Raw genomic sequence first — 11,785 nt, 5'->3', positions numbered from 1 at the left:
GGCCTGCAGGCCACTTGGTCAGCTTGGCCCAGGGCCACCCCCCTAATGGGTGTGGGCAGTGGGCCCAGTGGACAGCTGGTGCTCAGGATGGCCGGGCCTCCCCCCAGTAGCTACTGTGGAGGGAAAAGGGACTGGCGATGCTGGATCCAGAGCCTCGGCAGCGCCCCCACATGGGTGCTCACACCACACATGTGGGCAGCCAGCTCTCCCCTTTCCTGCCAGGCAGGCTTTGGGTACCTGGCTGCGCCCCAGGGCAGTGCCAGCAGCACAAGTGCATCAACCTGCTGTGACAGGTACTGCTGGGTGTGTTGAGGGCTGGGCTGTGACCCTCATTATATGACCTCAACAAAGCCACCCAGGTGGGCCATTTTCCCCTGGGTACCCTAGGCACGGGGTACTGTTTGAGTAACAATGGCCACCATTTGTTGCTGTTTCTTTCATTTAAGCTTCACCGAAGCCCCATGGGAATGACACTTTACAGATGAGGAAAACTGAGGCTTCGAGACCTCAATAACTTGCCAAGATCACCCAGCCGACTCCTGTTTAGGACTCTTCCATGTTCTGCTGCTACTGTGGCCCTGCAGAATGGCAGGCAGGGGGCAGCTGGAAGAGGGAGGGGGGGCTATGGGCATGTGTGTTGGTAGGGAGCAGCCCCTGCTTCCAGGGTACAGGCAGTCTCAGGTTTCCTGAGGCACCCAACCCCACCAGCTCTTCACCCTCTGTCTCTACAGGCTGTTGAATCCAAAGCCCAGAAGCCCCAGGGCAGTGGAGCCCAGAACCTGCAGTGAGGGCCCCATGGCATGTTGGGAAGACAGCCTCATGCCCTCAACCCAGGGTGGGGGTGGGGTGCCCCAGGGCCTCTCCTGCAGCTGTGTAGAGCCAGGGCGGGTGGGGTGGGTACTGAGTCCTACAGCCAGCCCAGACTCACAAAAAGGATCCGATTCCTGGGCACACTGGCTACCCACCCTGGTGACTCAAGCCCTGGTTGGACTGTGCCAGGGGAGGTGGGCTCTACCTCTCTGCTCTTTCCAAGTCCCGAGGGCCCTGGGTCTCCAGCCCATGGTGCCAGGTTTGTCGTGGGCATGCCCGTGAACGGAAACGCTGCGTTAGTACTGTGCATGGGGACCGCCTTCAACTCTCCTGGCTGCACTTGCCAGGATGGTGGCTTGCTGTGATGGCCCTTCAGAGAAGGCAGTGGCTGAGAGAGGTGAGGGGACCAGGCTTCTCAGCCAGGCTGGGTTACCATGAACTTCAGCACCCGGGCTCCACCTCCACTCGTCCCAGCACGCTCCCCTCCCCACTGCCCACTGTTGTCTGCCTGGCCCCTCACAACCTCACAGGCACTTAATGTAACCTGGCATGTTCAAACCAGCCAACAAACCTGAGTGGGCTGTAGCCAAAGGCAGGGATTGTCATCCCCATTCTGCACACGTGGAAGTAAAGGCTGAGTTGACATCCTGCCTAAGGCGACCCAGCTGGGATTTATAGGAGCTGGACTTGGATGTGACTTGCGGGCCAGTGAGTCTCCTGAGAGGCTCACTGTCTCTAGGGAGGATGGGGAGACTGAGGGGTGGCCCAACCCAATAAGGGAGAGTGGTATCTCAAGAGGGATGAACACAGAGGGCTTAGCACCCCAAATCCAAAAGAACTGCTGCTGTCAGCCAAACAGCCAGCTCTTTGTCCTGGGTGTGTGACCACTGACGAAGCAGCACCACCCCTTTCACCCCAGGCTCTGTCCCAGCCCTGGGGTGTGCGCCAGGTAGCTGGTGCCAGAAGGTGGTGTGTGGTGGTGTGTGAGGAAGCTCCAAGCGAATGAAGCCTCTGGGGCCTCCTGGCACATAGGGCGGGCCTGTCCTCAGTCCCTGGCCCACTGGAGGCCAAGCCATGCAGCCACTCACCTAGTCACCACAGCAGTCACACTACAGACCCTCTCACACTTCATGCAGGGTGGTACCAATCTGTGTTTATTGAATAACCTCCATCCAGGACATGGTGAATGACTGATTCCACATCAAGGCTGCCATAGGTATATCCCCCTTTTCAGTGAAAGACCACCCCCTCCCACCCCTAAACAATAATGAGAAAAGGCACAGTATCTACACGACACAAGGGCTCGCTCGCCCTGTGGCCAGGGGCCATAAATTAGTGGGGGGAGGGGGTAGAGGCAAGGGAAAGAAAGTGGGTGTGGTCCAAGCTGCCCCACTCCGGGTCAGGGCAGTCCCTGCTGTGTGCATGCCCCCTGGTGCTGGGCCCTGCCTACTCTCTGTCCCCACCAGCCTGAGGGAGTGAGAAGCGCAGCGAGGGAGGGAGGGCAGCCCCTCTCAGGCTCCTGGCAGGCTCTGGGGTGCCAAGCAGCCCTCAGGCTCTGAAGAAACAGCCTCAGAGGAGGTACCAGGCCAGGGAATCCAAAAAAGTGGGACCACTTTTCCTCTAAGGACTTCTTTCAAGGCAGGGACTCCATTCCTAGTGCCCACCCCAAAAAGGGGCTTCTCACTGGGGCACCGGTCCCTACCACCCTGGCTTATTTTCAGATCAAAAATTAGGGATAAAAACAGACCATGGAGGTAGGAGTTGGGTGGGAGGGAACTGAGAACCCATGCTGAAGGACACGGTCCCCAGTCCCAATGGGTGGCTTCATCTCTCCCAGTCTCTGGGCCTACCCTGAGCTTGGGCTGACATCCCAGGGGTTGGGGGAGTGGGAAGGAACGGGACAATTAAATAAGATACCATTTATTTTTTAAAAAATTAAAAAATAATGCCGACACTATTTCATCCATTCCCAGGCTTGCCCCCTGTCCCCCGGCCACCTCCCCAGGGCCAGCTCCCCTCCTCCCCTGGCTGTCCTGAATGATAAAGAGGAAACAACGAACTGGCTTTGTCAGGCACAGGGGAGGGGATGCAGACCCAGGGAGAGAAATAAAAATGCCACAGCAACTTAGTCCTGCATCACAGCAAACCCAAGCACACTGATATAAAAACATTCATATAAAAAGGGGAGAGGGCAAGCTGGGCACAGTGCCAAGGGTGAAGTGCTCTGGTGCCCAGAAACTCATGTCCCCAGAGGGACAGCCTGATAAAAAACAAGGAAGCAGGAAAGTGGGGAAGAGACATACAGAGATAGAATCTTGAGAAGGCTGGAGATGGGTCGGGCAGCCTGGGTACTCCCCTGCTGCTTTCAAGTCAGTGTACCCCCAATTCCTGCCCCGCTCTCTCAGGCCCGCTGGGCCCTGGGCCATCGGCATCTCCCCACAGCCCAGGAGTCCATTGGCCTGAGGTGGTCCAAAAGCCTTGACTGGCGACACCTCAGAAGCTAAGGCTCATCCCCAGCTCTGGAGGGAGGAGGGAGAGAGACACTGAGAGACAGTGAGAGAGGAGGGAGAGACTGAGAGACAAAAGGAGAGAGGGACAGAGGGAGGCAGTGGGCCGAGGCAGGCAGGGCCCAGTGGTCAGGAGGCGGCGATGGCAGTGCCGCCCCCCAGCTTCACAATCATCTGCTGGCAGTCGCTACAGGAGCGCCGGTCGCCCACCTTCTCCAGGGTGCGGGCTGCCTCAGCCAGCAGCACCGCCCGCTGGCCGGGGGAAGAGAGGAAGGAGAGGGGCAGGTGCCGACAGGCCAGCAGGATGGCCGTGGCCCGTTCTCGCTGGCCGGGCCAGGCATCCACCTCTCCTGTGGGAATGAGGAGGCAGGTGTAGGACATGCTTGCTGAGAGCCGCCCAGAACGCAGGTCCTACTCCCGGGGCTGGATGTGGACTCGGTTATTCAGTCCTCATGCCAAACCAGGGAGGTGGGTCCAAGTGCCCTCCCTCCCTTCACAGACAGGGCGAGATGAACCTGGCTGGCAGCACATGGCTGTCATCGTGAGGTACACTGAGAAGTGGCCTGTGCTCCCAGTCTGGCTTCTGCACCAGGGCAACATTCCCAGCCCTCCCCTCCCCACCTTGAGGCTGGACCCGCAACAAGCCGACCCCCACAGCACCTTCACAGACCCTCCCAGGCAACACACCAAGTCAAGCCTTGGACTTCTCACTCTCACCCCACCTCTGAGAACACGGCCGAGTGAGTGCTGGGCTGGGTGCCTCCCCTGCTCCGGCAGGGCCTGCACCGGGCCGTCAGGCTGGGGTGCCGGGGGACTCACCGTGCTTGGTGCTCTGAGCTGTGCGCCTCCGCAGGCTGTGCTCCAGCAGCTGGTGGGTGCGAGTGGGGCTGGCTCCTGCCATCAGGCGCACGGTGGCTTCATGCAGGAACACCTGGGTAGGCACAGGGGCAACACAGTCAGGCCCTGGGTCTTCTCCAGTCGGTACCCCAGCATGTACAGGGTGCCATTCCCTGCAGCACCTCACCTGCCACCTGATGACACCCCTTCTCTCCACACTACCTTGCCCTGCTCAGCCCTTGAAGCAACTTCTGTTGTCCTTACTCTGACCCGACACAAGCCAGAAATGTGGAGGAATGGCAGGAACAAGGAACACAGCACAGGCCAGCTGGCAGGGGGCAACAGTGGGACAATGAGGGAGAAGAGGCAAAGGGCTGCCAGTGACGAAGACAGTGCCGCCATGCCTTCGGGGCTTAGAAGACAAGTAACTGGGGTGAAGCCTCAAGTCCTTGGCGGCTGCTTCCACGTTGAAAATAGGACAGAATGAGAGGCGGGGATAGAAGCGGTAAGGGGGGACAGCTAGGCTGGTGCCAGGGAGGCCCAGGGTCCTGTTTCCGTCTGTTACTCCAGAAAGAAAGAGAGTCCAGAACGTTCCTAGGTGAAAGTCTGCAACTCTTCTGTAAATACGAGTCACTGAAGTGGGGGGAGGACCAGGCCACGGCCTCTAATTTCTTAAAACCTCAAGGTTCTTTCATACCTCAATATCTGAGAGTGGAGATGGTCTTTTTTTTCTTTTAAAGATTTTATTTATTTTCAGAGAGAGAAGGGAGGGAGAAAAAGTGGGAGAGAAACATTAATTCGTGGGAGACACACACTGATTGGTTGCCTCTCAAGTGCCCAACCCTGGCATGTGCCCTGACCAGGAATCAAACCTGCAACCTTTCAGTTTGCAGGGCAGTGCTCAATCCACTGAGCCACACCAGCCAGGGCGGGGAGGGTCTTGAGCGCACCCGCAAGGGGGAGCCACAGGGGGATTCTAGCAGGGTTGGGGTGGGATGGAAATGGTGCTTCAAGGGAGGCCTCGTGGCCAGCCCTGCCCTGAGCAGACCAGAGGGCCACTGAACCGTGGGGTACTTTCTGTTTCCAGTAGGAGGTGGCTCTCTGATGATTCTGTTTTGTCTGTGTGTCTGTCCTGGCTCACTGAACACAGTGGTCTCAGTGTAACTCTGAAGGTCCCATAGCACCCTTGGGTGAGAGCAGCCTCACTGGGAGCCCTTTCCCCTCACTGACACTCTGGCCTCCTCACTTGAAGTTTGTGAAGATAATTCAGGCAGAAACATATACAGTACATTACTCTAACCAGTAGCGCACACACACACACACACACACACACACGGAAATGATTTAAGTGCAGTAAGCCCAATTTTACACTGCCCTTGGAGAACTATCTCAGACCCTGTGGCCACAGCCAATGGGCTGTTCCGGGGACAGATGCAGGCAGCAGACTACAAGCTGCCAGTGGCTCAGAAAAAGGGTTGGATGCAGTTCTAAGGATATTCAGTCTCTGAGGCCAGCTACGAAGGCCAGAGGAGAGTTTCCTCGTGTCCCTCCTACCCCACTCCCAAGGGGCCAAGAGCCCCTCCCCTCCCAGCCTTTGATTGTGAGATGCTGGCCCCTCAGTCTGTGGGCCCGTTTGGCCTGCTCACCCCATGCTCCAGGGTCAGGCACGCAGCAAGTACTCAACCCACAAGGGCTGAACTAAAGGATACACAGCACACGACCAGTGCTCTCCAGGTCAGCTGGGTGACCTCCACAGACCAATTCCTCGACCCCATGTTGGTCCTGTGCTGGGCCCTGGGGACCCCCAATCTGCCCTCTCTCACCAGGTAGCTGGATCTCACCTTACGGTAGGCTGGGCAGAAGCTGTGTGCCAGCCTGCGCAAGCTGCCCAGGTCCCGCTGGAAGCCAGCCAGCTCAGCACCTGACGCATGGTAGGTCTCTCCCAAGGCCTGGCTGGCTCCTGCCTGCTTTTGCCAGAGTGCCGTCCGAAGTGACAGTAGCAGATCAGAGATCAGCAGCTGGACCACCTGTGGGGCAGGCCACGGGGGAGGAGACAGGCTGAGTGCTGGGGCAGGGGTCCCAGCACCTACCAGGTCCTCCCAAGACCAACACTCAGCAGCGCCAGAAACAAAACCTGGCACTTCTAGGAGGTGAGCACTGGGGTGCACCTTTGAGTGGGGCAGTTGGCTGGAGCTGATTCTGAGAGCCATGAGGCTAGATGGGGTCTCCCTGCTCTGGGTTCACTGTCCCAAACATAGCTGCCACCCAGGAACATAGTCCAAAGTGTGCTGGCAGCCTCTCTCTTGTCCCCCAAATCCAGCTGGTTCTCTCCTGAAGAGCAAGACTACGGGAGACCAGCAAAGGAAAGGCACAAATGGGGTGTGACTCCCCCACAGGCCTTTAGTCTTCAGCCCATTCTGCACACTGCCTGTCCTGTAGGGCTGGCCTGCTGTCCCGGGTTCACCCCAGTGTCCTGGGGCACTGGCTACTTCTAACTAGAAGCGCCAGCCTGGCCACCACAGACCAGTGAAGGGCTCAGAGAGTCTGACCCTCTGGGATATACCTCTTCCATCCCTTTCTGGAGCAAAGCCCTGCTCCTCCGGGTGAGCAGACGATGCTGTACTTCCAGCTGTGTGTGCACTTCTCCCTCCCCTCTCCTGGATAGCTGTGCCTGGGACCCAACAGTGTCCTCTCACAAGGCCAGGGTGGGAAGTCTCGAGGGCTGGGCAGGCCTCTGTGATGCACTGTGGAAACATTGCATGGGTACCACCAGAACATGCAATGCAACTACAATGCACCATAGCTGCCCGCCAGGAGGATGCAGCTGGTCCGCTCAGGGTGTGTGTGAGGGGGAGGGGCCCACTCTGAGGCTGGCCTGAAAGGTCTGGGGCATCTTGCAAGCTGCCTGGAGCAAACGTGGAGCAGAATCTGGGACTCAGGTGCAGGTAGAACACGTTTGCCCCCAGGACTGAACAGGGAGCCCACCTGGGCCAACAGACTACGTTTTGGGGGCCGCTGGCTTGGTCTCTGGCTCTTGGACAGCCTCACAGGCCAGGTCAGCTCAAGGCAGGTCAGAGTGTTCTTACCCACCAGAGCTGTGCACCTCCCAGAGGGGCCAGATAAGCCCCCACTCACATGGTTGAGGGTGAGGTCGCAAGTGGCCCCACTGACGTTGAGGCTGCTCCACAGGTGGCCGCTGGCCCTCTCACAGTGGCAGAAGCAACTCTGCTGCCCATCTGCCTTCCCGGGGAGCGAGGCATGCATGGCTCTGCAGGCGTGGAGGACGGCCTTCACCAGGGGGCTCCTGGGTAGTGAGAGGGAGGCGGGAAGGTGGTCAGTATGAGTCACCTGGGTAACATGAGGAGCCTGAACAGGTAACCACCACACTGCCCCCAAACTGCCAGGACACGTGGGTCTGTCGACTCAAATGCTGCCACAGCCCTGGCCTGGTGGCTCAGTTGGTTGGAATATTGTCCCGTACACTAAAAGGTTGTGGGTTTGATCCCTGGTTAGGGTGCATATGACAGGCAACCAATGTTTCTCTCTCTCTCTCTCCTAAAACCAGTAATAACAAATATCCCCCCGTGAGGATTTGAAAACAAAACAGAACAAAAACGAAAACAAAAACAAATGCTGCCATAGTGGTTCCAGGTCCGGATCTGAAATGCCAGCCCCAAGTGAGGGTGGCCTCCCCACTCCTATAGCACCTCCTTCAAGCACTCACTTTCTAGTGGGGAGCCTGAGAAAAAATGCATTAAATGCCAAATATACAATGGTGGGCAGTACAAGAACCAAGAAGAAGTTCACTCAGAGGACGGGGGTGGCACTGATAAAGAATGGTCAAGGATGTCCTCTCTGGAAAGGTGACTTTTGAGCAGAGACCTGAAGGAACTAGGGGAGTGGACTGAGTGATTTCCAGGCCAGAGGGTCTGTTCTCACTCCCTTTGCTCAGCTCCCTCTGGTGCTCCTGGGTAGGAGTCTGCTGGGAGGGAAATGCTGTATGCAGCCTTGGCCCCGAGGACGGTGTCGTGGAGCCTTTGTGCCTCTCCTCTCAGTCAAACCGTCAGAAACCACCACACTGTCAGCAGGCCAAAAACCTCAGGCCAAGTCCCCAAAGTGGGATGTCAAAGACACTGGCTTAGCCCATGCTGAAGGCCCTTTGAATGACAGGGCTGGTGAGGGCAGAGGGAGGTGGAAAGGACACGAGGGAAGGATCCTCGGGCCCAAGGAAGCCCTGTGCTGGCTGTGACCTATCACCACACCTCCTGGCTCCAGCATGAGTTTCTGAAGGTGCTGGAGTCACACCACCCTCCCTCTGTCAGCCCTGGCTCCATGGAGGCTGAGCGGGGAGCCCCGGAAACAGTGCCGATAGATGCTGAGATGACACACACGACACACACAGACAGATGTGCCAGCAAGCCCCGTTTCTCCACGGTGCCCTTGTCCCCACTCTCGCTCTCTCTCCATCTACCATTTGGTCCCCAGGCTGCCTGACCCTTCACCCGGATGGTCTCCCAGCATTTGGTATTCCTTTGGAGAGAAGTGAGTGGTCAAGGAGGCTTACGCACTCGGTCATTTCCAGGGCCTTGGGGACACGCTCTACTTCGGTAAAATGAGCACGCACAGCCATGTCATCTCCCTGGAGCCAGCTGATGGCCATAGTGATCGCAGATGTCCACCAACGACAGACGACGTCTGGACCTGGGGGAACAGTACCAAACGTCCCTCTAGCACCCACAGAAACCAGACCTGTGGCGCTCGGCCAGCTGGCTGCACCCAGTCCCCACGTGGCACGTGCTGTCTTCACCTTCCACACATTTCTGGTAGAAGTATCCCCAGCACCTTTTGGCAATATGTATTAAGAGCATTAAAAATGTTCACTCCTATTAACCTGGTAATCCCATTTTGGGCAATCTATCAGATGGAACTGGCCTATAATTAAGAAAAAAAGTTTAACAAAGATGTAGTATTATCTCTAAGTAAAAGACTGGAAACTGCCTGAATTCCCAATGGCCATGACAAATGGTGTTCCCAAAGTCTCTGTAGGAACAGGCTCACGTTAGCACCTTTTAGGTCTTCTCTTCTCTCACGGTTAGTTTTCTCAGCTGCAAATATGATGCCAGTGACCTCGAGATGCAGGGGAATAGACATGTAAAATAAAAGGCCTGAGAGCGTGCTCTAAGCTCTGAAATACCGACAGGCCTCGAGGTCAGTGGTCGCCAGGGGGCAGCTGGTTTTCTGGGACTCTTCCCTTCCTAGGGAGAGTGACTAGAAGGGAGCTTGACACCCCCTTTCTCCCAGCAGCCTTAGAAGCACAATAGGTGGCAGCTGATGCGCCATCATCCCGATGGCATTTTAGGGACAGAAGCAAAGAATGTCCTGGTCCAATTTAATCAGCAGACTGCGCTGTGTCACCCAGGGCCATGGGCAGCTGGAGCAGCACAAATGCCCAGATGACAGGTCTTTTCATCAGAGCATCAGACCCAAGGGTGGCCTGGGGCGGGAGCCGCATGTCAGAAAGGTGAGTTCCCCACCAGCCCCTGGTGCTGTACTACTTGCTGCCCGCTCTGGGTGTCTGGGAAGGTCATTGAGTTGCCCCAACAGCCAGGACCCAGGGAAGACATTCACCTGTCTTCAACGGCTCATCCCACTTCCAGGAGAACCTGTATTTCCTGACCCTAGAATGCTGCCCAGCAGTGGGTAACTGTGGGTCAGGGCTTTCCGGGGGGTCTGTGGATACAAATCTCAGATCCACAGAAGATTCTCGAGAGCGAACTCACAATGAGCCAGGGACCCTGGGACAAGGTGCTGTTAAGGATGGGACTAGCACCTGAGGCCTGGGGTGCCACCCTGCAAGATGCTTACCAAGGGCTGACTTGAGCACTGAGCTGCTGGAGAAGGGCTGGCTCACAATCCCCACAGAGTCCACAAAAGAAGTAAGCAATTTCAGGTACTCCAGAGCACTGGAGAACTCACTAGAAAGAAAAGGAAGAGTCCCACTTACATCAAAATGCACACAAGGACCAGACTCGTAGCCTGGCTGTCCAGTTGTCCGGTTCTGAGACCCGTGACGGTTTCTGGACGCTTCTCCTCCACCACGCCAAGCACACTGAGCTCTGCCCCCTACACCACTCACAGGGCTTCCTCCTTCACACATTACTGACACTCTTCCCTCCCCCTGCTGGCAGGGCTGGGCTTTCTCTTTGATTCCTGGCCCCCAAGGCCAATTCAAACGTCGTCTCCTCCCACAACTTTTCTGAACTGCTGGACAGAAATGCCCTCCCCTCCCCTCAGGTGCATCCAGCCTAGTATGAGAGTGGTCTTACCCTGTGAAGAAAAGACTGTGCTTATTAATGGTGTAAAAATAAGAATTGTTGGCACAGTCAGTAAACGTCTGGGTCTCCAAGACGTCCAAGGCCAGAGGTGGCTGCCTTCACTGAGCTCTCCATGTTCCGATCCTATCCTTTTACTAGGCCATCCCTCCCCACCCCAAGGAAATCAAATCCCTGACCTGCTCTATGAACTGATTTCACTTGCTGAAGGGATGGTTAAAAAGGAAAAAAGCCGGGAAAGTGACCTAATGGGCCTGAAAGAAAAGGGCAGAGCCCAAGCTGGAGGAATGAACACAAAGGAATTCATTCCATTTTCTGCAGACCTGACCCTAGGGCCTGTTTCCTTCTAGGAGCTCAGGCCTCACAGGTGCCCCGGAGACATTACCAGCTCTCTTCTTCCTGGTCTCCAGCCTTCTTCTTGGCCTGAGGTTTCACCAAGGACTCCACAGCTCGTTCTAGCAGGTTCTTGCAGAAGGCCTGGTGGACCTGGGCAACAGGGTCAGCTGAGGAAGAGGAAGACCATGGGAAGGGTTAAATGGGTTTTATGGCCTTTTACCTATGAGCCCATTTTGTCTCTACATAGAAAACAAAGGGCGGTGAGAGGAACCCAGGGCAGAATGGTCCCATCCAAAGCTTAGAACTACCTTGTTAAGGGGTTGGAAGGGGGATGGGGGTGGGGAGAGAGGTCAGCCTCAGAGTGCAGAACCCAAGACTATATGTGTGGCTGTGCACACACGCAGTGTCTCAGCACGAAGCTCAGCACTTCCAATCAAGGCTGGAGGCTGTAAGGCAGTGGTCGCAAGCCTTCTCAGAAAACAGAAAATGGGAAGGCAGACGACTCCCCCAGGTCTCAGAGATGCTACCTCTTCTCCTTGTGACTCAGGAGGACAGCCATCTGAGGAGGGAAAGGAAGTGGATGCTGCCCTAACATGAGAAGGAAGACTTCTCCTGTTTTCCAAAGCCTTGTCATGGGACTTGTGGCCAGTGACGGTCTGGCTGAGCTGATTAATAAACAAGGGTACCTGCAATGCTTGCAGTAGCTGGCTGTCATCTCAAAGCTGGGTGTTACCAGCCCCTTCCCTCCCCTCACACACAGGTGTGGGCCTCAATCTGACAAAAAAGAGGAGGCAGGAAACTTGTGCACACGTCCTGATGACAAGGCCAAGAACCAGAGCCTGTCAGACGTGAGAAGGCTAGTGAACGTCTAGGTGTGAACAAAGCAGACAGTGGGAGGGGCTGAGAGACTCAGCTTGGCTTTCGCTTTCATCCTTACTTTTTTGGTGCTGTACAACATTCTTA

At 56.4% G+C, this 11,785-nt stretch overlaps 1 protein-coding gene across 1 annotated transcript in view; it reads right to left on the bottom strand.

The window, feature by feature from the left end:
• Positions 1-2,714: 2,714 nt before the first annotated feature.
• Positions 2,715-11,785, bottom strand: part of SREBF2 (sterol regulatory element binding transcription factor 2) — a 52,458-nt gene continuing 43,387 nt past the window's right edge. Inside the window, exons 13-19 of the mRNA XM_024579106.3 lie at positions 10,872-10,989; positions 10,020-10,129; positions 8,723-8,855; positions 7,290-7,458; positions 5,996-6,181; positions 4,137-4,248; positions 2,715-3,667 (exon numbers count right to left, since the gene is read on the bottom strand). Coding sequence (XP_024434874.3) covers positions 3,447-3,667; positions 4,137-4,248; positions 5,996-6,181; positions 7,290-7,458; positions 8,723-8,855; positions 10,020-10,129; positions 10,872-10,989 — 1,049 coding nt within the window. The 3' untranslated portion in view covers positions 2,715-3,446. The remainder of the gene's footprint in view (positions 3,668-4,136; positions 4,249-5,995; positions 6,182-7,289; positions 7,459-8,722; positions 8,856-10,019; positions 10,130-10,871; positions 10,990-11,785) is intronic.

The sequence above is a fragment of the Desmodus rotundus genome, chromosome 3 (assembly GCF_022682495.2).
Source record: "Desmodus rotundus isolate HL8 chromosome 3, HLdesRot8A.1, whole genome shotgun sequence".
Classification (NCBI taxonomy): Eukaryota; Metazoa; Chordata; class Mammalia; order Chiroptera; family Phyllostomidae; genus Desmodus; species Desmodus rotundus.
The sequence above is the reverse complement of the archived record's forward strand: the minus strand, read 5'-3'. Positions and strand labels throughout refer to the sequence as shown.